At 47.3% G+C, this 23842-nt stretch overlaps 1 protein-coding gene and 1 pseudogene across 1 annotated transcript; one reads left to right on the top strand and one right to left on the bottom strand.

Annotated features, from left to right (window-relative positions):
- Positions 1-4331: 4331 nt before the first annotated feature.
- LOC123045743 (protein THYLAKOID ASSEMBLY 8, chloroplastic) lies at positions 4332-6342 on the top strand. Its single transcript, XM_044468917.1, has 2 exons — positions 4332-4718; positions 5624-6342. The coding sequence occupies exons 1-2, from the start codon at positions 4410-4412 to the stop codon at positions 6008-6010; spliced, it is 696 nt and encodes a 231-aa protein (XP_044324852.1). The 5' UTR covers positions 4332-4409; the 3' UTR covers positions 6011-6342.
- Positions 6343-10637: 4295 nt separating this feature from the next.
- Positions 10638-11292, bottom strand: LOC123039275 (uncharacterized; annotated as a pseudogene).
- Between the last annotated feature and the right edge of the window lie 12550 nt (positions 11293-23842).

Raw genomic sequence — 23842 nt, 5'->3', positions numbered from 1 at the left:
ATATAATGTATATCCAATATACTTCTGTTGACCTTGCCAGCCTTCTCATCTACCAAGTATCTAGGGTAGTTCTGCTTCAGTGACCGTTCCCCTCATTACAGAAGCACTTAGTCTCGGGTTTGGGTTCAACCTTGGGTTTCTTCACTCGAGCAGCAACTGATTTTCCATATCATGAAGTATCCCGTCTTGCCCTTGCCCTTCTTGAAACTAGTGGTTTCACTAACCACCAACAATTGATGCTCCTTCTTGATTTCCACTTTCGTGGTGTCAAACATCGCGAATATTTCAAGGATCATCATATCTATCCCTGATATGTTATAGTTCATCACGAAGCTCTAGTAGCTTGGTGGCAATGACTTTGGAGAAACATCACTATCTCACCTGGAAGATTAACTCCCACTCGATTCAAGTGATTGTTGTACCCACACAATCTAAGTACAAGCTCAACGATTGAGCTTTTCTCCCTTAGTTTGTAGGCTAAGAAACTCGTCAGAGGTCTCATACCTCTTGACGTGGGCACTAGCCTGAAATCCCAATTTCAGCCCTTGGAACATCCCAAATGTTTCGCGACATTTCAAAATCGTCTTCGGTGCCTCAATTCTAAACCGTTTAACATCACTGAACTATCACGTAGTTATCAAAACGTGTATGTCAGATGTTCGCAACATCCACAGACGACACTCGAGGTTCAGCACACCGAGCGGTGCATTAAGGACATAAGCCTTCTGCGGAACAATGAGGACAATCCTCAGTTTACGGACCCAAACCGCATAATTGCTACTATCAACTTTCAACTATATTTTCTCTAGGAACATATCTAAACAGTAGAACTAAAGCGCGAGCTTACGACATAATTTGCAAAGACCTTTTGACTATGTTCATGATAATTAAGTTCATCTAATCACATTATTTGATGAACTCCCACTCAAATAGACATCCCTCTAGTCATCTAAGTGATACATGATCTGAGTCAACTAGGCCGTGTCCGATCATCACGTAAGACGGACTAGTCATCATCGGTGAACATCTTCATGTTGATCGTATCTACTATACGACTCATGTTTGACCTTTCGGTCTCTTGTGTTCCGAGGCCATGTCTGTACATGCTAGGCTCGTTAAGTCAACCTAAGTGTTTCGCGTGTGTAAATCTGGCTTACACTCGTTGTATGTAAACGTTAGAATCTATCACACCCGATCATCACGTGGTGCTTCGAAAAAACGATCTTTCGCAACGGTGCACAGTTAGGGGGGACACTTTCTTGAAATTATTATGAGGGATCATCTTATTTACTACCGTCGTTCTAAGCAAATAAGATGCATAAACATGATAAACATCACATGCAATCAAATAGTGACATGATATGGCCAATATCATTTTGCTCCTTTTGATCTCCATCTTCGGGGCTCCATGATCATCATCGTCACCGGCATGACACCATGATCTCCATCATCATGATCTCCATCATCGTGTCTCCATGAAGTTGTCTCGCCAACTATTACTTCTACTACTATGGCTAACGGTTTAACAATGAAGTAAAGTGATTACATGGCATTATTCAGTGGCATGCAGGTCATACAATAAATAAAGATAACTCCTATGGCTCCTGCCGGTTGTCATACTCATCGACATGCAAGTCGTGATTCCTATTACAAGAATATGATCAATCTCATACATCACATATATTCCATTCATCACATCCTTCTTGGCCATATCACATCACACGACATATGCTGCAAAAACAAGTTAGACGTCCTCTAATTGTTGTTGCAAGTTTTTTCGTGGCTGCTATAGGTTTCTAGCAAGAATGTTTCTTACCTACGCCAAAAACCACAACGTGATATGCCAATTGCTATTTACCCTTCATAAGGACCCTTTTCATCGAATCCGATCCGACTAAAGTGGGAGAGACTGGCACACGCTAGCCACCTTATGCAACAAGTGCATGTCAGTCGGTGGAACCTGTCTCACGTAAGTGTACGTGTAAGGTCGGTCCGGGCCGCTTCATCCCACAATACCGTCGAAACAAGATAGGACTAGTAACGTAAGCATATTGAACAAAATCAACGCCCACAACAACTTGTGTTCTACTCGTGCATAGAATCTACGCAATAGACCTAGCTCATGATGCCACTGTTGGGGAACGTAGCAGAAATTCAAAATTTTCTACGCATCACCAAGATCAATCTATGGAGATACTAGCAACGAGAGAGAGGGAAGTGTATCTTCATACCCTTGAAGATCACAATGCGGAAGTGTTGCAAGAACGCGGTCGATGGAGTCGTTCACGAAGCGATTCAGATCGCGGCCGAATCCGATCTAAGCACGGAAGAACGGTGCCTTCGCGTTAAACACACGTGCAGCTCGGTGACGCCTCCCGTGCCTTGATCCAGCAAGGAGAGAGGGAGAGGTTGGAAAGACTCCGTCCAGCAGCAGCACAACGGCGTGGTGGTGATGGAGGAGCGTGGCACTCCAGCAGGGCTTCGCCAAGCACAGCGAGAGACAAGGAGGGAGAGGGGTAGGGCTGCGCCAGGAGAGAGGAAAACTCATGTGCTTGGCAGCCCCAAAACCCCCACTATATACAGGGGAAGGGGAGAGGGGGCCGGCCCCCTCCAGATCCCATCTAGAGGGGAGGGGCAGCGGCTAGGAGGGGGAGACTTGCCCCCCTAAGCAAGGTGGAGGCGCCCCCTCCCCTAGGGTTTTCAACCCTAGGCGCATTGGGCCTTTGGGGAGGGGCGCACCAGCCCACTAGGGGCTGGTTCCCCCCTTATTCAGCCCATCAAGCCCCCTGGGGCGGGTGGACCCACCCGGTGGACCTCCGGACACCTTTCGCTGGCCACGGTACAATACCGATAACCCCCGAAACTATCCCGGTGACTGAAACTGGACTTCCCATATATAAATCTTTACCTCCGGACTATTCCGGAACTCCTCGTGATGTCCGAGATCTCATCCGGGACTCCGAACAACATTCGGTAACCACATACAAACTTCCTTTATAACCCTAGCGTCATCGAACCTTAAGTGTGTGGACCCTACGGGTTCGGGAATCATGCAGACATGACCGAGACAGCTCTCTGGCCAATAACCAACAGCGGGATCTAGATACCCATGTTGGCTCCCACATGTTCCACGATGATCTCATCGGATGAACCACAATATCAAGGATTCAAGCAATCCCGTATGCAATTCCCTTTGTCAATCGGTATGTTACTTGCCCGAGATTCGATCGTCGGTATCCCAATACCTCGTTCAATCTCGTTACCGGCAAGTCACTTTACTCGTTCCCTAATGCATGATCCCGTGACTAACTACTTAGTCACATTGAGCTCATTATGATGATGCAATACCGAGTGGGCCCAGAGATACCTCTCCGTCATACGAAGTGACAAATCCCAGTCTCGATTCATGTCAACCCAACAGACACTTTCGGAGATACCTGTAGTGCACCTTTATAGCCACCCAGTTACATTGTGACGTTTGGTACATCCAAAGCATTCCTACGATATCCGAGAGTTGCACAATCTCATGGTCTAAGGAAATGATACTTGACATTAGAAAAGCTTTAGCAAACGAACTACACGATCTTGTGCTATGCTTAGGATTGGGTCTTGTCCATCACATCATTCTCCTAATGATGTGATCCCGTTATCAATGACATCCAATGTCCATGGCCAGGAAACCATAACCATCTATTGATCAACGAGCTAGTTAACTAGAGGCTCACTAGGGACATGTTGTGGTCTATGTATTCACACATGTATTATGGTTTCCAGCTAATACAATTATAGCATGAACGATAGACAATTATCATGAACAAGGAAATATAATAATAACCATTTTATTATTGCCTCTAGGGCATATTTCCAACACTAACACTGTCACTCGGAAGGGCCATGTATGCCGGCCACCGCAACCAAAAATATCGTCGAATCGGATGCCCAACGAGGGGCAGTTGCCTCAAGGCGCTGCCGACTGAAGCATCATCGGGATGAGGGAGAAGCAAGATCATCTTATTCCGAGGCGGCATCAATCCCACCACTGATGCGACGCCTTTAGAAAGACAAGGCCTTACCTAAGTACTCTTAGGAGTGAAATTGCCTCGATCCCTGGCCTCTCCCGCTGCCGGAGCGGTAGACGGAGGATCCAGACAAGCTAAAGACAAAGGAGGAAGAGAAGTGCGGCTCAAATAGTGTGGCAAAATAGAATGTATTCTTTTCTTTTTCGACATGTACTAGAATGTATTCTTTTGTATTTGTCTGATTTTGGTTAGGAGTTTCAGCTGCAGGGCAAAATGTTTCCGTTGTAAGAAAAAGAATGTTCATATTCCAATAAGAAAAATACTCTCTCCGTCCTCTCTCCCTGATGCGCACCTCATCCGAAACTACCGTACTTCCGCCGCCGCAGGGCGATGCTCTCCTCGTCGCTCGCCTTCTCACCCCACCACCTAGCCCCTTCCCCCTCTGCTGTTCGCCGGAGCACATCTTCCACCATCACGATGCGGGACCGGGGCAAGAACCGGAAGCCGATGCAGCGGGGGCGCTACCTCAGCACCGAGGCCATCCAGGCCGTCCAGTCGCTCAAGCGCGCCACCCTCTCTGGAGCACCCGCCGGCGGCGCCGTCGCGACGGACCCCAAGCTGCGGCGGCTGCTGAAGGCCGACATGGTCGCCGTCTTCCGCGAGCTCGCGGCGCAGGGCGAGGCCCACCTGGCACTCAAGGTACAACCGTATTTGTGTGTGCATTACTGGGAGCAGAGTGTATTGAGCTAGGATTCATAGTTCACATTTGTTGATTAGCCCTGTTGTGTACTCACAGTTGCTGATTATGAGCCTTCCTGGACATTAGGGTGGATGGGTTGTTTTTCTAGCCTGATCCACCAATTTGCACTGATTTATCACTACAGCAAACCTAGGCTATTGATGAACTGTCTGTTCAGATCATCTGCCATCGTTTGGAAACAGCTCTGGCCACTTATGAGTCACAGCTCTCTAAATTGTTCCTGCTTTGTTCCGAACCAAGGTTATTTCATTATATGGCTGCAGTAGGTGAGCCATAGATGACATTTTTTCCTAAGCATGCCAGCAGGAATGAATCTGTGAAGTGATGAATGTGGGTATAGTTCCTTATCATCCTTGCAACAAGCCTTAGATAGCAAGTTTGTTTTAGTCTACATTAAGAATGAGGTACGCCCAAAATTTACACGAGTGATAAATTTTACTCAAGCAACCGCCAACCAGCAGGAGGTGGTGGTCATCTTTTTAGACGGAACATGCTGAAGCCCTCATAAAACACGCTAACTACTGAGATTGCGGCCCACATCAGGCGCTTGTGCTGTGAGCCTGCTGGTGCTGGTCATGAATACTGATAATCCATTGGCAGTAAACGGGGATGCCCGAGATTTAGTCTGTTGTTGTTGCCCTTTAACCATTATGAGTTTCGTAAATGCTTCCTTTTGGGGTATTTGCATGGCAATTTACTTTGTAGGAGTATTCATTAGTAAAAGTTTCTACTATAGTATTATTACCTGCATTTGGATTAATAGATGATGCTGGCAAGCAGATACTTCTTGACTGGAACTGAGAAATGCACACTAAGATGCCTCTTGTTTTGTCACCTATATCAGGTCTTTGAGGAGATTCGAAAGGAGCACTGGTACAAACCTAGGTTGTTCTGGTATGTTGATCTTATTACAGTGCTTGCTAGCAAAGAATTGAGGTCCGAGGTTGGCAAAGCCTGTTCGTATCTGAAGAGGGAACAATTGGAACCCGACACGGATGGTTTCAATCTGCTTCTGAAGACACTCTTAGATGCTGAGTTCACACAATTAACAATGGACTGCTTCCGTCTTATGAAACTATGGGACAGTGAACCTGATAGGATAACATACATAATACTGGTCAAGGGTCTTGAATCCCTAGGAGAGATGGATCTATCTGCTAAGATGAGGTTGGAAGCAGAAAGTGACTATGGAGACCTCTGGGACTTCTTTGACGAAGAGGAGGCGATTTAGACTCGAGCAGTTCTTTCTTAACAGGATGTTGTATGGCCATGTGGGTAGCGAATCATTTCTAAAGTTTATTATGCAGTGTTAGAACAGAAGAATGGAAGTCCATAATCTTCGACCCAGCTGAATTTTTGTGCAACAAGTAGTGATTAGTTACTACCAATATCTACCCGAGATTCATAAATATTATCGAAAGGCTGCCTGCAGATTCATCAGTTCATGTTTTCCTCTAGGAGTACAACTTATTAGTTTTCCTTTGAGAATATCTCTGTATATAATCAATCACATTGTTGCTTCTGGATGTATAGTCACACTGACGTGCACAATCAAATTACTGATATCTTTTCATGATTTCATTTCAGTATGAATGGCCATGTACTTGCTTGCGAAAATGTAGGCACCATCAGTTCATCTGTTCTTGCCAATTGCAGTAATCAGTATCAGTACAAGATGACCATAGAAGGACAAACAGATCAAAATGTCATGATATGCAAAGAACAAGCGGCAACATTCCTACCAACTCTCACCTGTACAAGTTTCTTCACTTTCAGAGAGTAGTGCAGTTGCCAACAAAAATCCTTGCAAGGCGAATCAAGAGCTTCGTGAACGTTTGCTGGCTGCAACGGAGGTCACTGAAGAAACAGCCGGGGTAATTCCCTTCCGTGTTCCTGCAATTGTGTTTCGGGTGATCAAACGAGACCTCTGCCACAACGAGCCCGGGGCGTGAGCGGCTAGTTGTTCAGATCAATGTCGAAAACAATCCTGGGCGCATCCGAGCGTGAACTAGATCCGGCGCCATTCCTCGCCTGGTTCTCCGCGTCGCTCGAGCGGGCTGGTGGCGGCGGCGGCGGCGGCGGAGGGACCACCGGCTTCGTGAACACCTTGTAGACCACCAGGTCCATGTTGGCACCTGCCGGGCCGGCTGTCGCGCCGCGGAAGGCGGCCGCGCCCTTGTGGAGCGCGTACTCCTTCATCAGCCACCGCGTCTGCTCCCACGTCACCTTGCCGCCGCCGTCGTCCGCCCGCGCCGCGCGGAACGCGAACCTGCGGTGGCGGGCGTACACCTCCCCGCGGAACTCGTACCCCTTCGCGTCGCCGTACTGCATCCACCACCCGCCGGGCGCCCGCCGCATGCTGCTGGCGGGCTTCGCCGCGAAGAAGTAGCCCCACGCCTCCCCGTCCTGCTTCCTGTGGCTGGGCGGGAAGGGGAGCGCGTCCGGGCTCGCCGCGAAGATGTCCACGCCCTCCGCGACGAAGCCCGGGGCGGCGCGGTCGGCGATCTTGCCAGTGGTCGCCTTGGGGCCGAGGTACTCGACGATGATCTGGCGGCCGCTGGGTACCTTGTAGCTGTAGTTGTACTCCCCGCAGACGCGCGTCCACGACATGGCATTGTCGCTGAGGTTGCCGGCGTCCTCGTTTACGCCGGAGTGCGCAGGCGTCGCGGGGATCACCGGCTTCTCGATGACCTTAGGTGGTCGGTCCGAGCGCGGCGGAAGGGGGCTTCCTCCTGGCCGGAGCATCTCGCCACGGCAGGCACACGGCAGTAGCGGTGGAGCGCCCCCTCGGGCCTTGACGAACGCCGCCCGGGTTGGTTGGGCTTGGCGCGACGGAACGCTGCCTCCTACCCGCCGGACCACCAAGCCGGAGGGGGCAGGCGGCGGCACGGGAACCGCCTGCTTCGTGAAGACCATGCGGACCACGGAATCCATGTTGGCGTTGGGGTGCTCGGGCAGCTTGCTGCGGAAGACGGCCGCATCCTTGTGGAGGCGGTACTCCTTCATCAGCCACCGCGTCGGCGTCCACACCACCCGAGCCCGTTCCGCCCGCGTGACGTAGAACGCGTACCTGCTCCGGTAGCCGAGCGGCTCCCCCTTGAGGTCGTACCGCTTCTCGGCGCCGTGCCGCACCCAGCACCCGCCCGACGCAGGCTGGGCGCTGTCGGCGGTCGGGGCCGCGGCGGCGAAGTAGCCCCACACCTCCCCGTGCGGCCCCCTGTGGCTCGCCTGGAAGGGGAGCGCGCTGGGGCTCGCGGCGAAGACGTCCACGCCCGCCGTGACGACGCAGCCGCCGGGGATGACGGCGGCGTCGGGGAGCTCGCCGCGGAGCGCGTTGCGGCCGAGGTACAGCGTGATGAGCTGGCGGCCGCTGGGCCTGAACACCGCTCCTGGCCGCAGCGCCAGCCCGGCGGGTTGCGGCGTCGCCATGGGGATGGAGAGTTGCGAAGCGAAGGAGCCGAGGAGGTGGGGTTGTTGGGCTGGGCTTCGGAGAGAAGAGGAGTTCGAATCATGGGAGGTTTTGGGTTAGGGGCTATATAGTGGCACGATCGTGGATGGCAGGCAGTGATGTTCGCCAAGCCAACAGGCCAAATTGCAACTCCGAGATCGTCCTTCAAAGTGAATAATAAGCTTCTAAAAATCCTGGGAGTAGCCGATTCTGGCCTCCTGGGACTTTCTGTAGCAGCAGTGGTAGATTCCTACACAATGTGCAGCTGTGGACAGCATGCATTTTCCTCCAACAAAAAAGCAGTAGGATGGTAAGTCGCAGATACATGGATGATGGATCCAAGTGTGGAGATCATATTGAGCAAGTTATCTGTGCTGCAAAATCGTTTGCCGGCCTCGTTTCGAACACACAGAAAACTTTCCTCCGTCGTGATCTGCTGCTGTTAATAGTAATGTTCGGCAAATGAAGTGCTACAAGATCTACCAGTCATTGCTAGGCTCTGGACTGAATTGACTAGCACAAATTTAGTCCTCTGGATCATGAATATTCCAGTCAGTACGTAGCATTGAAATTTACTAGTGCTTCAGTTCACTCCAATTTATAGAAGGGAAAACGACTTTAAATTTGTATGTGCATTGAACAAAATAAGGGAGTACCAATTGTCACATTTATACAAATTTCCGCACTATGATCCTATCCACATATGGTATCGGTGGCCTTCGTGATCACTTTATGAACACTACACTACAAAGTCAATGTTTTCTCATCTTCCATATGATAGGTGTGATTGTGGAAATTGATAGATTGTTTCTCGCCTGCATGAAGCAGAAATTGCTAGTAATCGCCGGTCAGTCATACGGCGGTGAATCCGTTTCCGGGCCTTAGGTGATTACAACTTTTCTTTGACCAACCCTAGGAAATTATAATCTCTAAACAAGTATAAGCAAATAAAATCATAGGGTTAACTGAAGGTCAAAGGATATACCTCCTGAAATATACTGGCAGTTTTCTGAAATGTTATACTGGCAGTATATTAATTATGCAAGGTGAATGTGCTACATAAGGACATAATTTCAGATATAAGTCAGAAAGGCACTAATTATTTATTGATTTAAACCATTACTCCTTGGCAAATGCAATTGCTACAAAATCTGCTTGACTTGGCTAAGCTCTAGGAGACTGGAGAGCAATGGCTAGCAATATTTTGGACTTCAAGGTCTTGACTCTTGAGTCGAACACATCAAAGTGCTGCCAAAAATAACTCGTGCAACCCTGAAGCAATTATTGTAAGCTTGATAACATTCCAGCCAGTAGCATTTATGGAGAAGTTTCCCTTACCCCTTACCCTCTCAGGCTGGTTGTAATGGGTAGTATCATAAGTTAGTATCATGCATATGATACTAGTGTATGATACTACCTCCCTAATGCATAGTATCATATGATAGTATCATAGATGACTTTATTTATTGCCATGCATGAGACATACTAGTGTAGCATTTGTTATGATACGATATCATAATATGATACTCAACCCTCTCTTACTTCATTTAATTCTATGTCACCTCATCAAAATTGCCTAGTTGGCATGCATGATACTAGCTATGACACTCCCATTACAACCAGCCTCAGGCTGGTCATAGTGGGGAGGAACTTAGGAGTAACATCACACACTCCAATACAACTTTGCTTATGTGGCACATATTTAATGAAGAGAGAGGTGCTTGTGGTAACTAGCTAAGTTACCGGAACGTCACACACTCCAAGAAACAATGAGTCTATAACCTAATAAATACATCGTTGCATGACACTACATAGATGTTCCTACCCACTATGAAGGTAGTAATATAGTCTAGGGAAGTGTGAAGTTACTAGCTTATGTTCTTGCCCATTGTGACCAGCCTCAGTTCTGTCCAATTCATATATCTACAAAGAAATGGAGACCAATTAATTCTCAACCTTACTGAATTTCTGCAACATGATTTGGTGCTTACAAATTTTCTAGTATGAACAATAAATGTGCAGAGAAAACTGTAAGTTCTCTAAAAGGTATAACACCTCTGAACTGTTCTGATAGATGTTGTAAGCAAGATGGATCACAATTTTTTCGACAAAGGGTGAATTTTATTGACTCAAATGAAACATCAACCAAATACAAACACAATGAGCACAATCACAACCTCTACATAGCTAGGATACACACGGCCACACCAACACACGCACACAAACATAGCAAAGTCATACAAGACCAAAACTATGTTAAGCGACAGGAGAAAACTCCGAATCGATGAAAACAGTGATCGACGAACTACAACAACCAATCTGCCTCAACTAGATCGAGCGCACAATCCAGAACTGAAAACACAAGAGACACACAACAATGCTGAAGAAATCAACATGCAGCTTGGCGTAATGCTACTCCTGCAGGAGGAGGAGCACCGCCCCTTGGTCGCCCTAGTTCCCCAGCGTTAACCGCCGCATGAGCTCGTCGAGTCGCAGGTACACGATGTAGCTCTCGGAGCCCTCGTCGTCGCTGGAGCTGCTGTCGACAGGCGGCGGCGGCGGCGAGGGATCAGCGGCTTCCTGTAGACCTTGTGGACCACGAAGACGACGTCCGCCGCCAGGCGGCCCGGGTGCGCGCGGCGGAAGGCGGCCGCGTTCCTGTTGAGCCGGTACTCCTTCATCCGCCAGCGCGTCGGCGGTATTACCTCCCCGTCCCTCCACGTGTAGCGGTACGCGAACCTGCGCCGGAACGCCACTGCCTCCCGGCCGCCCTCGCCGCCGTAGTACGCCTTCTCCTGGCCGTACTGCACCTAGCACCCGGGCGTCGGGCACGTCTCGCTGGCGGGCTTTGCCGCGAAGAAGAAGCCCCATACCTCGCTGTAATCCCTCCTGTGGTTTTCCGGGAAGGAGAGCGCGCGTGGGCGCAAGGACAAGACGTCCACGCCCTCCTCGATGATGCCGGGGAGGAAGAAGCCGCCGAGCCCCGCCCTGGGCATGAGGTAGTGGCCGACGAGCTCACGGCCGGTGGGTTGGAACACGTAGCCAGCTTCTGCCAGATTAGCCATCGCCGACCGATGCCGAAGTTGTAGCCTAGCTAGGAGGGGTAGGTTCTGTGGGCGACGCGAAATGTTGGGTGGATCAGAGAGTTCGATTATGCCATGGGAGAACTCAGATCCGGGGAGCCTGCTGCTCCTCCTCCTTTTGTAGATGGGACGGCATCATGGCAGTTAGCAGGGAAGGTTCCAGAAGCCAAGTACAGATGGCACACCAGATAGGGGATGTCAAATTCGGTCGCGTGTGCTCAATTCAAACAAAACTTGATGGCCCATTTGATCAAGAGTGTCCAATCTGAAAACAGGGTCAGACTGAATGGCCTTTTTCGGTCTCGTCCCGGCTTTGTTTCACAACCGTGCTTGGCCCAAAACAAATGGCACCGGATTAGAGTCCACAAATTTTTTCTAATATAAGAGAGCAGGGTGATCTAGGCTTCGAAACACCTTAGCATTTTTTGAGTCCCAAAATTTCCCGAGAATTGAGAGAGGCACGCCTCAGGCTAAATGGAGTACTTAAGGTTGCTTTTGACATAACCCCCCTCCCCCTCCTGAAGCAAGTAGGCGGCAGAAGAGTAAGTTGTTGTCAAATCCGCATGGCTTTCGGACAGTTGATGAAGAGGTGATTTGTGTTTTTGGAAGGAACAAAGTACCTTAAAAGGGTGGTGGCTTATGAGAGTTGACTGTCAAACATATGTGCGTTGATTTAATTTGTCGTCGAACAATAACCAAGCAACAAATATTGACTATATCTAGAGCACGACAACGCTAAATGAGCTCGGCATGATGATTCCACATTTTCATCCCATATGAGGCCATACATGCTAATTTTAAAGAGATAAAAAAACAGCTATTCATCGTCGATATGCATGCATCTATTTGACAAAGCAATGATGACGGCGCTCTAAATGTTACTTCTACTAGTAAAAGAGGGAGGGTGATCTAGGCTTCGGAACGCTGCAACATTCCCTAAGTCCTAATTTAGATAATTGAGAGAGGCACCTCTAACTAAATGAAAATTTTGAGCTTGCTTTTGGCGTAGCAACAACCCATAAGCCCCGGAAGCAAGTAGGCGTGGGTTGTTGCCAAATCTGCATGGGTTTCAGACAGTTGATGAAGAGGTTATGTGTCTTTGGTAGGAACGGGTACCTCGTATGGGCGGCGGGTCGGGAGAGGTGCACGTCAAACATATTTGCCTTGGTTTAATATTTCCTCAAACAATAACCAAGCAACAAATATTGACCATATTGAGCATGGAAGTGCTAGATAAGCTCAGTATGATCGCACTTCACATTTTTTTATTCCATGTGAGATCATACATGCTAATTTTAAAGGGACAAACATATAGCGACAAAATCATTGATATTGGCCCTCTAAATGTAATTTTTTAAGCTTCAAAAATGATATATCTCTCAAACGATTTTTTGTGCATATCCATGGTCCGCTTTGTTTCGACGAGATCATTGAAACTAGACCCTATGTTGTTGAACATCGACGTTTATATCTTTCACATATGTCATAATTTGTTTTCCTATGAAGTTGGCTTAGTAGCAAAGTTACTAGGCGGCAAACATAGAACGACAACTTTATGGATGTTTAAAAAAAACATCTCTATCTCTATATTTATACTTTTACATCTATATCTATATATGTCTCTTCCTATCTAAAAAGAGGGAAAGGTTTTCCGTTCCGCTCCACACTTCTTCCATCCTCCCTCGCACCACCGTATTGTTTCGGTACCACAAGAAAGACCAAAGAAAATTCATCATGTGAAAGCCCCACTCATGCACCTGTGGGTAAATGAAGTTTTTGAGGTTGCTTTTGGTGTGGCAATAACCCATAAGTCTCGGAAGCAAGTAGGCCTGAGTCGTTGCCAAATCCGCATGACAATCGGACAGTTAATGAAGATGTGATTTGTGTCTTGGGAAGGAGCGGAGTACCTCCGACAGGCGGCAGCTCGAGGTGCTTGTCGAACATATTTTTCTTGGCTTAATCTTTCCTCGAATAGTAACCAAGCAAAAAATATTACCATATTTGGAGCATGACAATGCTAGATGAGCTCTACATGATCACACTGCACATTTTTATCGCTGTGAGACCATAGATGCTAATTATAAAGGTAAAAATATAGTGGAACGTTACACACAGGCATCAATGACGCCAACGCTCTTAATGTCATTTTGAAACTTCAAAATGATATATCTATCAAACCATTATTTGGATTTACAATCTATCTCCATGGCCTGTTATTTAGACAAGATCATCAAAACTAGACCCATATGTTGTTAAGCTTTGATGTTTTTTCTTTCGTCCAAAAATGTCACCAAATTTTTCTATGAAGTTGCCTTAGTACCAAAGTTACAAGGTGGAAACTTTGATACTAATACAACAACAAGTTCATTAAACATGGGTTGACACCTTTATGGATGGATTTCCTTCTTCAAAATATACGGATCTCCTAAATCATTAAGCTCCATGGGGCAAAATCTCCCAGGAGCGATCGAGGCGGCCGATTTCGCTAGTGGTCTTGATTTTGACCGGGCAGGCACGTTGAGTGGGCCCTTTTGGTCGGGCGTGTGGGGGTGTGGGCCTAAGCGTTGTGGCCATTGGGAGGGGCTTGTTTGGGTACGTGTCGCACGGTTGCCTCCCTCTTCCTCGCTCTGCTTGCATCAATTATGAGAGATGACACGGTCTACAGACCCTAGCGCCTCTGAAACCTCCCGTCCACGCGTCGCACACTGCCGCTCGTTGTGCATCACCTTCTTGTTCTTGTCGGGGCGCCGCTAGCTCCCAGGCCAACACCTGCCTGTTTTTCGTTGTCGTTGGCTGTCGCCGCTGGGTGCTGGACTTGATAAGCTCTAGTAGTGCATAATCTGGTCAGTACCCTCGGTGGGGTGGTGAACGTGGTTGTATGTACCAGACCGAAGGTAGCACATGGGTTTACCCCTGATTCAGGCCTCTAGTGAGGAGTAGTACCCTATGTCATGCTTTGAGTTCTTATTCATGGTGGGTGTACCTTGGACGAGGGATTATAGTGGCGTAGATGAGATTGCTACCGAGAGTCTAGTCTATGAGAGTATATCAGAATGAGAGCCTTGTAGCCCTCTCCTTATATGCACAGTGAGGGCTATAGTTTTACAAGAGGGAGATCCAATCATGGTTGCCGCCATGCTGGCTTGGAGGGTAAGATGATCCTTGGAAGCCTACCCATTCCTACTGGCACCTTCCTATTGCTAGCTATATGGTCGGCCTCCTGGGCCCCTTAGCAGGTCTGCTGCCGCGCTCCCTGTGGAGAAGGTGTTGGAAATATGCCCTAGAGGCAATAATAAATTAGTTATTATTATTATATTTCCTTGTTCATGATAATCGTTTATTATCCATACTATAATTGTATTGATAGGAAACTTAGATACATGTGTGGGTACATAGACAACACCATGTCCCTAGTAAGCCTCTAGTTGACTAGCTCGTTGATCAATAGATGGTTACGGTTTCCTGACCATGGACATTGGATGTCGTTGATAACGGGGTCACATCATTAGGAGAATGATGTGATGGACAAGACCCAATCCTAAGCCTAGCACAAAGATCGTGTAGTTCGTATGCTAAAGCTTTTATAATGTCAAGTATCATTTCCTTAGACCATGAGATTGTGCAACTCCCGGATACCATAGGAATGCTTTGGGTGTACCAAACGTCGCAACGTAACTGGGTGGCTATAAAGGTGCACTACGAGTATCTCCGAAAGTGTCTGTTGGGTTGGCACGAATCGAGACTGGTTTTTGTCACTCCGGTTGACGGAGAGGTATTCTGGGCCCACTCGGTAGGACATCATCATAATGTGCACAATGTGACCAAGGGGTTGATCACGGGATGATGTGTTACGGACGAGTAAAGAGACTTGCCGGTAACGAGATAGAACAAGGTATCGGCATACCGACGATCGAATCTCGGGCAAGTATAATACCGCTAGATAAAGGGAATTGTATACGGGATCGATTGAGTCCTTGACATCGTGGTTCATCCGATGAGATCATCGTGGAACATGTGGGAGCCAACATGGCTATCCAGATCCCGCTGTTGGTTATTGACCGGAGAACGTCTCGGTCATGTCTGCATGATTCCCGAACCCGTAGGGTCTACATACTTAAGGTTCGATGACGCTAGGGTTATAAAGGAAGTTTGTATGTGGTTGCCGAATGTTGTTCTGAGTCCCAGATGAGATCCCGGACATCATGAGGAGTTCCGGAATGGTCCGTAGGTAAAGATTTATATATGGGAAGTCCTCTTTTGGTCACCGGAAAAGTTTCGGATTTTATCGGTAACGTACCGGGACCACCGGGAGGGTCCCGGGGGTCCACCAAGTGGGGCCACCGGCACCGGAGGGCTGCATGGGCCAAGTGTGGGAGGGGACCAGCCCCAGGTGGGCTGATGCGCCCCCACAAGGGCCCAAGGCGCCTAGGGTTTGGGGAGGGGGCACACCCACCTAACTTGGGGGGCAAGTTTCCCCCTCTCCCCCCTTGGCTGCACCCTAGATGGGTTTTGGGGGCAGGCGCACCCCTTGGGGTGGGAACCCTAGGGGAGGTGCAGCCCCCTCCCTCTCCCCTATATATAGTTGAGGTATTTGGGGCTGCATACACATGAGTTTCACCTCTCCCTGGCGCAACCCTACCTCTCTCCCTCCTCCTCTCCCGCGGTGCTTGGCGAAGCCCTGCAGGATTGCCACGCTCCTCCATCACCACCACGCCGTTGTGCTTCTGCTGGATGGAGTCTTCCTCAACCTCTCCATCTCTCCTTGCTGGATCAAGGCATGGGAGACGTCACCGGGCTGTACGTGTGTTGAACGTGGAGGTGTCGTCCGTTCGGCACTAGGATCTCCGGTGATTTGGATCACGACGAGTACGACTCCTTCAACCCCGTTCTCTTGAACGCTTCCGCTTAGCGATCTACAAGGGTATGTAGATGCACTCTCCTTCCCCTCGTTGCTGGTTTCTCCATAGATAGATCTTGGTGACACGTAGGAAAATTTTGAATTTCTGCTACGTTCCTCAACAGTGGCATCATGAGCTAGGTCTTTTGCGTAGATTCTTTGCACGAGTAGAACACAAAGTAGTTGTGGGCGTTGATTTTGTTCAATATGCTCACCGTTACTAGTCCAATCTTGTTTCGACGGTATTGTGGGATGAAGCGGCCCGGACCGACCTTACACGTACACTTACGTGAGACAGGTTCCACCGACTGACATGCACTTGGTGCATAAGGTGGCTAGCGGGTGCCAATCTCTCCCACTTTAGTCGGAACGAATTCGATGAAAAGGGTCCTTATGAAGGGTAAATAGCAATTGGTATATCACATTGTGGTTTTGCGTAGGTAAGAAACGTTCTTGCTAGAAACCCATAGCAGCCACGTAAAACATGCAAACAACAATTAGAGGACGTCTAACTTGTTTTTGCAGGGTATGCTATGTGATGTGATATGGCCAAGAAGAATGTGATGAATGATATGTGATGTATGAGATTGATCATGTTCTTGTAATAGGAATCACGACTTGCATGTCGATGAGTATGACAACCGGCAGGAGCCATAGGAGTTGTCTTAATTTATTGTATGACCTGCGTGTCATTGAACAACGCCATGTAATTACTTTACTTTATTGCTAACCGGTAGCCATAGTAGTAGAAGTAATAGTTGGCGAGACAACTTCATGAAGACACGATGATGGAGATCATGATGATGGAGATCATGGTGTCATGCCGGTGACGATGATGATCATGGAGCCCCGAAGATGGAGATCAAAAGGAGCAAAATGATATTGGCCATATCATGTCACTATTTGATTGCATGTGATGTTTATCATGTTTATGCATCTTATTTGCTTAGAACGACGGTAGTAAATAAGATGACCCCTTATTAAAATTTCAAGAAAGTGTTCCCCCTAACTGTGCACCGTTGCGAAAGTTCGTCGTTTCGAAGCACCACGTGATGATCGGGTGTGATAGACTTTTACGTTCACATACAACGGGTGTAAGCCAGATTTACACACGCGAAACACTTAGGTTAACTTGACGAGCCTAGCATGTACAGACATGGCCTCGGAACACAAGAGACCGAAAGGTCGAGCATGAGTCGTATAGTAGATACGATCAACATGAAGATGTTCACCGATGATGACTAGTCCGTCTCACGTGATGATCGGACACGACCTAGTTGACTTGGATCATGTAATCACTTGGATGACCAGAGGGATGTCTATCTGAGTGGGAGTTCATTAGATGAACTTAATTATCCTGAACATAGTCAAAAACCCTTTGCAAATTATGTCATAGCTCGCGCTTTAGTTCTACTGTTTTAGATATGTTCCTAGAGAAAATATAGTTGAAAGTTGATAGTAGCAATTATGCGAACAATAGAAGGCTTATGTCCTTGATGCACCGCTCAGTGTGCTGAACCTCGAACGTCGTCTGTGGATGTTGCGAACATCTGACATACACGTTTTGATAACTACGTGATAGTTCAGTTAAATGGTTTGGAGTTGAGGCACCAAAGACGATTTCGAAACTTCGCGGAACATATGAGATGTTTCGAGGGCTGAAATTGGGATTTCAGGCTCGTGCCCACGTCAAGAGGTATGAGACCTCCGACGATTTTCTTAGCCTGCAAACTAAGGGAGAAAAGCTCAATCGTTGAGCTTGTGCTCGGATTGTCTGAGTACAACAATCACTTAAATCGAGTGGGAGTTAATCTTCCAGATGAGATAGTGATGTTTCTCCAAAGACATTGCCACCAAGCTACTAGAGCTTCCTGATGAACTATAACTTAACAGGGACAATATGATGATCCTTGAGCTATTCGCAATGTTCGACACCACGAATGTAGAAATCAAGAAGGAGCATCAATTGTTGATGGTTAGTGAAACCACTAGTTTCAAGAAGGGCAAGGGAAAGAAGGGGTACTTCATGAAACGGCAAATCAGTTGCTGCTCTAGTGAAGAAACCCAAGATTGAACCCAAACCCGAGACTAAGTGCTTCTGTAATGAGAGGAACGGACACTGAAGCAGAACCACCCTAGATACTTGGTAGATAAGAAGGCAGGCAAGGTCGATAGAAGTATATTGGATATACATTATGTTAATGTGTACTTTACTAGTACTCCTAGTAGCACCAGGGTATTAGATACCGGTTCGGTTGCTAAGTGTAAGTAACTCGAAATAAAAGCTACGGAATAAACGGAGACTAACTAAAGGTGAGCTGACGATATGTGTTGGAAGTGTTTCCAAGGTTGATGTGATCAAGCATCGCACGCTCCCTCTACCATCGAGATTGGTGTTAAACCTAAATAATTGTTATTTGGTGTTTGCGTTGAGCATAGACATGATTGGATTATGTCTATCGCAATACGGTTATTCATTTAAGGAGAATAATGGTTACTCTGTTTATTTGAATAATACCTTCAATGGTCTTGCACCTAAAAGGAATGGTTTATTGAATCTCGATCGTAGTGATACACATTTTCATGCCAAAAGATATAAGATAGTAATGATAGTACCACTTACTTGTGGCACTGCCATGTAAGTCATATTGGTGTAAAACGCATGAAGAAGCTCCATGTTGATGGATCTTTGGACTCACTCGTTTTTGAAAAGTTTGAGACATGCGAACCATGTCTATTGGTGTATACGCATGAAGAAACTCCATGCAGATGGATCGTTTGGACTCACTTGATTTTGAATCACTTGAGATATGCAAATCATACCACATGGGCAAGATGACTGAAAAGCCTCGTTTTCAGTAAGATGGAACAAGATAGCAACTTGTTGGAAGTAACACATTTTGATGTGTGCAGTCCAATGAGTGCTGAGGCATGCAGTGAATATCGTTATGTTCTTACTTCACAGATGATTCGAGTAGATGTTGAGTATATTTACTTGATGAAACACAAGTCTGAATTATTGAATGGTTCAAGTAATTTCAGAGTGAAGTTGAAGGTCATCGTGACAAGAGGATAAAATGTCTATGATATGATCATAGAGATGAGTATCTGAGTTACGAGCTTTGGCACGCAATTAAGACATTGTGGAAATTGTTTCACAATTAATACCGCCTGGAACACCATAGTGTGATGGTGTGTCCGAACATCATAGTTGCACCCTATTGGATATAGTGCGTACCATGATGTCTCTTATCGAATTACCACTATCGTTCATGGGTTAGGCATTAGAGACAACCACACTCACTTTAATAGGGCACCGCGTAATTCCGTTGAGACGACAACGTTTGAAATATGGTTTGGAGAAACCTAAGTTGTCGTTTCTTAAAAGTTTGGGGCTGCGACGCTTATGTGAAAAGTTTCAGATTGATAAGACCGAACCCAAAGCGGATAAAATGCATCTTCATAGGACACCCAAAAATAGTTGGGTATACCTCCTATCTCAGATCCAGAAGCAAAAATAATTGTTTCTAGAAACGGGTCCTTTCTCGAGGAAAAGTTTCTCTCGAAAGAATTGAGTGGGAGGATGGTGGAGACTTGATGAGGTTATTGAACTATCACTTCAACTAGTGTGTAACAGGGCACAGGAAGTTGTTCCTGTGGCACCTACACCAATTGAAGTAGAAGCTTATGATAGTGATCATGAAACTTCGGATCAAGTCACTACCGAACCTCGTAGGACGACAAGGACGCGTACTGCTTCGGAGTGGTACGGTAATCCTGTCTTGGAGGTCATGTTGCTAGACAACAATGAACCTACGAGCTATGGCGAAGCGATGGTGGGCCCGGATTCCGACGAATGGCTCGAGGCCATAAAATTCGAGAAAGGATCCATGACTTTGGAAGAACTACTTGATGGTCGTAAGGCCGTTGGGTACAGATGGATTTTAAAAGAAAGACAGACAATGATGGTAAGTATTACCATTAAGAAAGCTCGACTTGTCGTTAAGATGTTTTTCGACAAGTTCAAGGAGTTGACTACGATGAGACTTTCTCACTCGTAGCGATGCTAAGAGTCTGTTGGAATTAGATTAACAGTTACTGCATTATTTATGAAATCTTGCAGATAGGATGTCAAAAACCATTGTTTCCTCGATGATACTTGAGGAAAGGTTGTATGTGATACAACCAGAAGGTTTTGACAATCCTGTAAGACGCTAACAAGTATGCAAAGCTCTAGCAATCCTTCTAAGGACTGGAGTAAGCATCTCGGAGTTGGAATGTACGCTTTGATGAGATGATCAAAGATTTTGGGTTTGTACAAAGTTTATGAGAAACTTGTATTTCCAAAGAAGTGAGTGGGAGCACTATAGAATTTCTGATGAGTATATGTTGTTGACATATTGTTGATCAGAAATGATGTAGAATTTCTTGAAAGCATATAGGGTAATTTGAAAAGTGTTTTTCAATGGAAAACCTGGATTAGGCTACTTGAACAATAAGCATCAAGATCTATAAGATAGATCAAAATGCTTAATAGTACTTTCAAATGAGCACATACCTTGACATGATCTTGAAGGTGTTCAAGATGGATCAGTCAAAGAAGGAGTTCTTGCCTGAGTTGTAAGGTATGAATTTAAGAGTTAAAGCTCGACCACGGCAGAAGAGAGACAAAGGACGAAGGTCGTCGCCTATGCTTCAGACGTAGGCTCTATAGTATGCTATGTTGTGTACCGCACCGGAAGTGTGCCTTGCCATTAGTCAGTCAAGGTGTACAAGAATGATCCAGGAATGGGGATCATTGGACAGCGGTCAAAAATTGTCCTTGGAGTAAATAAGGACATGTTTCTCGATTATGGAGGTGATAAAGAGTTCGGCGTAAAGGGTTACGTCGATGCAAGCTTTAACACCTATCCGAGTGACTCTGAGTAGCAAACCAGATACGTATAGTGGAGCAACCATTTGGAATAGCTCTAAGTGGAGCGTGGAAGCAGCATTTACAATATGACCTAGAGATTTGCGAAGTACATACGGATCTGAATGTTGCAGACCCGTTGACTAAAACCTCTCTCACAAGCAAAACATGATCAAACCCCAGAACTCATTGAGTCTTAATCACATGATGATGTGAACTAGTTTAGTGACACTAGTAAACTCTTTGGATGTTGGTCACATGGTGATGTGACCTGTGAGTGTTAATCACATGGCGATGTGAACTAGATTATTGACTCTAGTGCAAGTGGGAGACTGTTGGAAATATGCCCTAGAGGCAATAATAAATTAGTTATTATTATTATATTTCCTTGTTCATGATAATCGTTTATTATCCATGCTATAATTGTATTGATAGGAAACTCAGATACATGTGTGGGTACATAGACAACACCATGTCCCTAGTAAGCCTCTAGTTGACTAGCTCGTTGATCAATAGATGGTTACGGTTTCCTGACCATGGACATTGGATGTCGTTGATAACGGGATCACATCATTAGGAGAATGATGTGATGGACAAGACCCAATCCTAAGCTAGCACAAAGATCGTGTAGTTCGTATGCTAAAGCTTTTCTAATGTCAAGTATCATTTCCTTAGACCATGAGATTGTGCAACTCCCGGATACCGTAGGAATGCTTTGGGTGTACCAAACGTCACAACTTAACTGGGTGGCTATAAAGGTGCACTACGGGTATCTCCTAAAGTGTCTGTTGGGTTGGCACGAATCGAGACTGGGTTTTGTCACTCCGGTTGACGGAGAAGTATCTCTGGGCCCACTCGGTAGGACATCATCATAATGTGCACAATGTGACCAAGGGGTTGATCATGGGATGATGTGTTACGGAACGAGTAAAGAGACTTGCCGGTAACGAGATAGAACAAGGTATCGGCATACCGACGATCGAATCTCGGGCAAGTATAGTACCGCTAGACAAAGGGAATTGTATACGGGATCGATTGAGTCCTTGACATCGTGGTTCATCCGATAAGATCATCGTGGAACATGTGGGAGCCAACATGGGTATCCAGATCCCGCTGTTGGTTATTGACCGGAGAACGTCTCGGTCATGTCTGCATGATTCCCGAACCCATAGGGTCTACACACTTAAGGTTCGATGACGCTAGGGTTATAAAGGAAGTTTGTATGTGGTTGCCGAATGTTGTTCGGAGTCCCGGATGAGATCCCGGACGTCAGGAGGAGTTCCGGAATGGTCCGGAGGTAAAGATTTATATATGGGAAGTCCTGTTTTGGTCACTGAAAAAGTTTTGCGTTTTATCGGTAACGTACCGGGACCACTGGGAGGGTCCCGGGGGTCCACCAAGTGGGGCCACCGGCCCCGGAGGGCTGCATGGGCCAAGTGTGGGAGGGGACCAGCCCCAGGTGGGCTGGTGCGCCCCCCCACAAGGGCCCAAGGCGCCTAGGGTTTGGGGAGGGGGCGCACCCACCTAACTTGGGGGGCAAGTTTCCCCCTCTCCCCCCCTTGGCCACACCGTAGATGGGTTTTGGGGGCAGCCGCACCCCTTGGGGTGGGAACCCTAGGGGAGGCACAACCCCCTCCCTCTCCCCTATATATAGTTGAGGTATTTGTGGCTGCATACACATGAGTTTCACCTCTCCCTGGCGCAGCCCTACCTCTCTCCCTCCTCCTCTCCCGCGGTGCTTGGCGAAGTCCTGCAGGATTGCCACGCTCCTCCACCACCACCACGCCGTTGTGCTGCTGCTGGATGGAGTCTTCCTCAACCTCTCCCTCTCTCCTTGCTGGATCAAGGCATGGGAGACGTCACCGGGCTGTACATGTGTTGAACGCGGAGGTGTCGTCCATTCGGCACTAGGATCTCCGGTGATTTGGATCACGACGAGTACGACTCCTTCAACCCCGTTCTCTTGAACGCTTCCGCTTAGCGATCTACAAGGGTATGTAGATGCACTCTCCTTCCCCTCGTTGCTGGTTTCTCCATAGATAGATCTTGGTGACACGTAGGAAAATTTTGAATTTCTGCTACGTTCCCCAACAGAAGGCACCCTCGGTGCATCACACCTTTAGTAGCCCCCGAGCTTGTGTGGGGTTGGAGCTCTTTGGTCTTTGAGAACCCAGGCAAACTCCTCGTCTTTGTGTTGGATGTCAGGACCTCTTTCTGGGAGCTCGACCTTGAAGACGTCTGCGGGCATGTTCACCGTGAGGACTCTGGGAATGCTTTCCATTGCGGGCTCGATTGCGGCATGGAGCTCGCTGAAGGCTGAGGCCCCGTGTTCTGAGCTATGATGTCAAGTCTCTGGTTGATTGAATCATCACAGCCAAGCCTGTGTTGTTTTTTCAAAACAGGCTCATAGATGATAATGGCTGAATTCGCACACCCACATCTCGCGGAATGGGAAACCGCAGAGGATGTGGGGCGCTTGTCACACCGTGAGGCCCGAATGTTCAGTTTTATTGCGGCAACCATAAAGCAGGGAAGAAAAGGTAATTTCTCCTTCCCTTCCTTTCATTTTCATCCTCACGCATTCGCCTCCTTGCATCCTCTGCTATTACCACATATCCATAGCTCGCACAACCTTCAGCCTTAATCCTCTGCGTCCATCAAGATAGCCAAATCCAAGGATGGCCAGGGATGGACCCATGCAATACGCCGCTTAGGCGACTGTG

The sequence above is a fragment of the Triticum aestivum genome, chromosome 2B (assembly GCF_018294505.1).
Source record: "Triticum aestivum cultivar Chinese Spring chromosome 2B, IWGSC CS RefSeq v2.1, whole genome shotgun sequence".
NCBI classification, from domain to species: Eukaryota; Viridiplantae; Streptophyta; class Magnoliopsida; order Poales; family Poaceae; genus Triticum; species Triticum aestivum.
The sequence above is the reverse complement of the archived record's forward strand: the minus strand, read 5'-3'. Positions and strand labels throughout refer to the sequence as shown.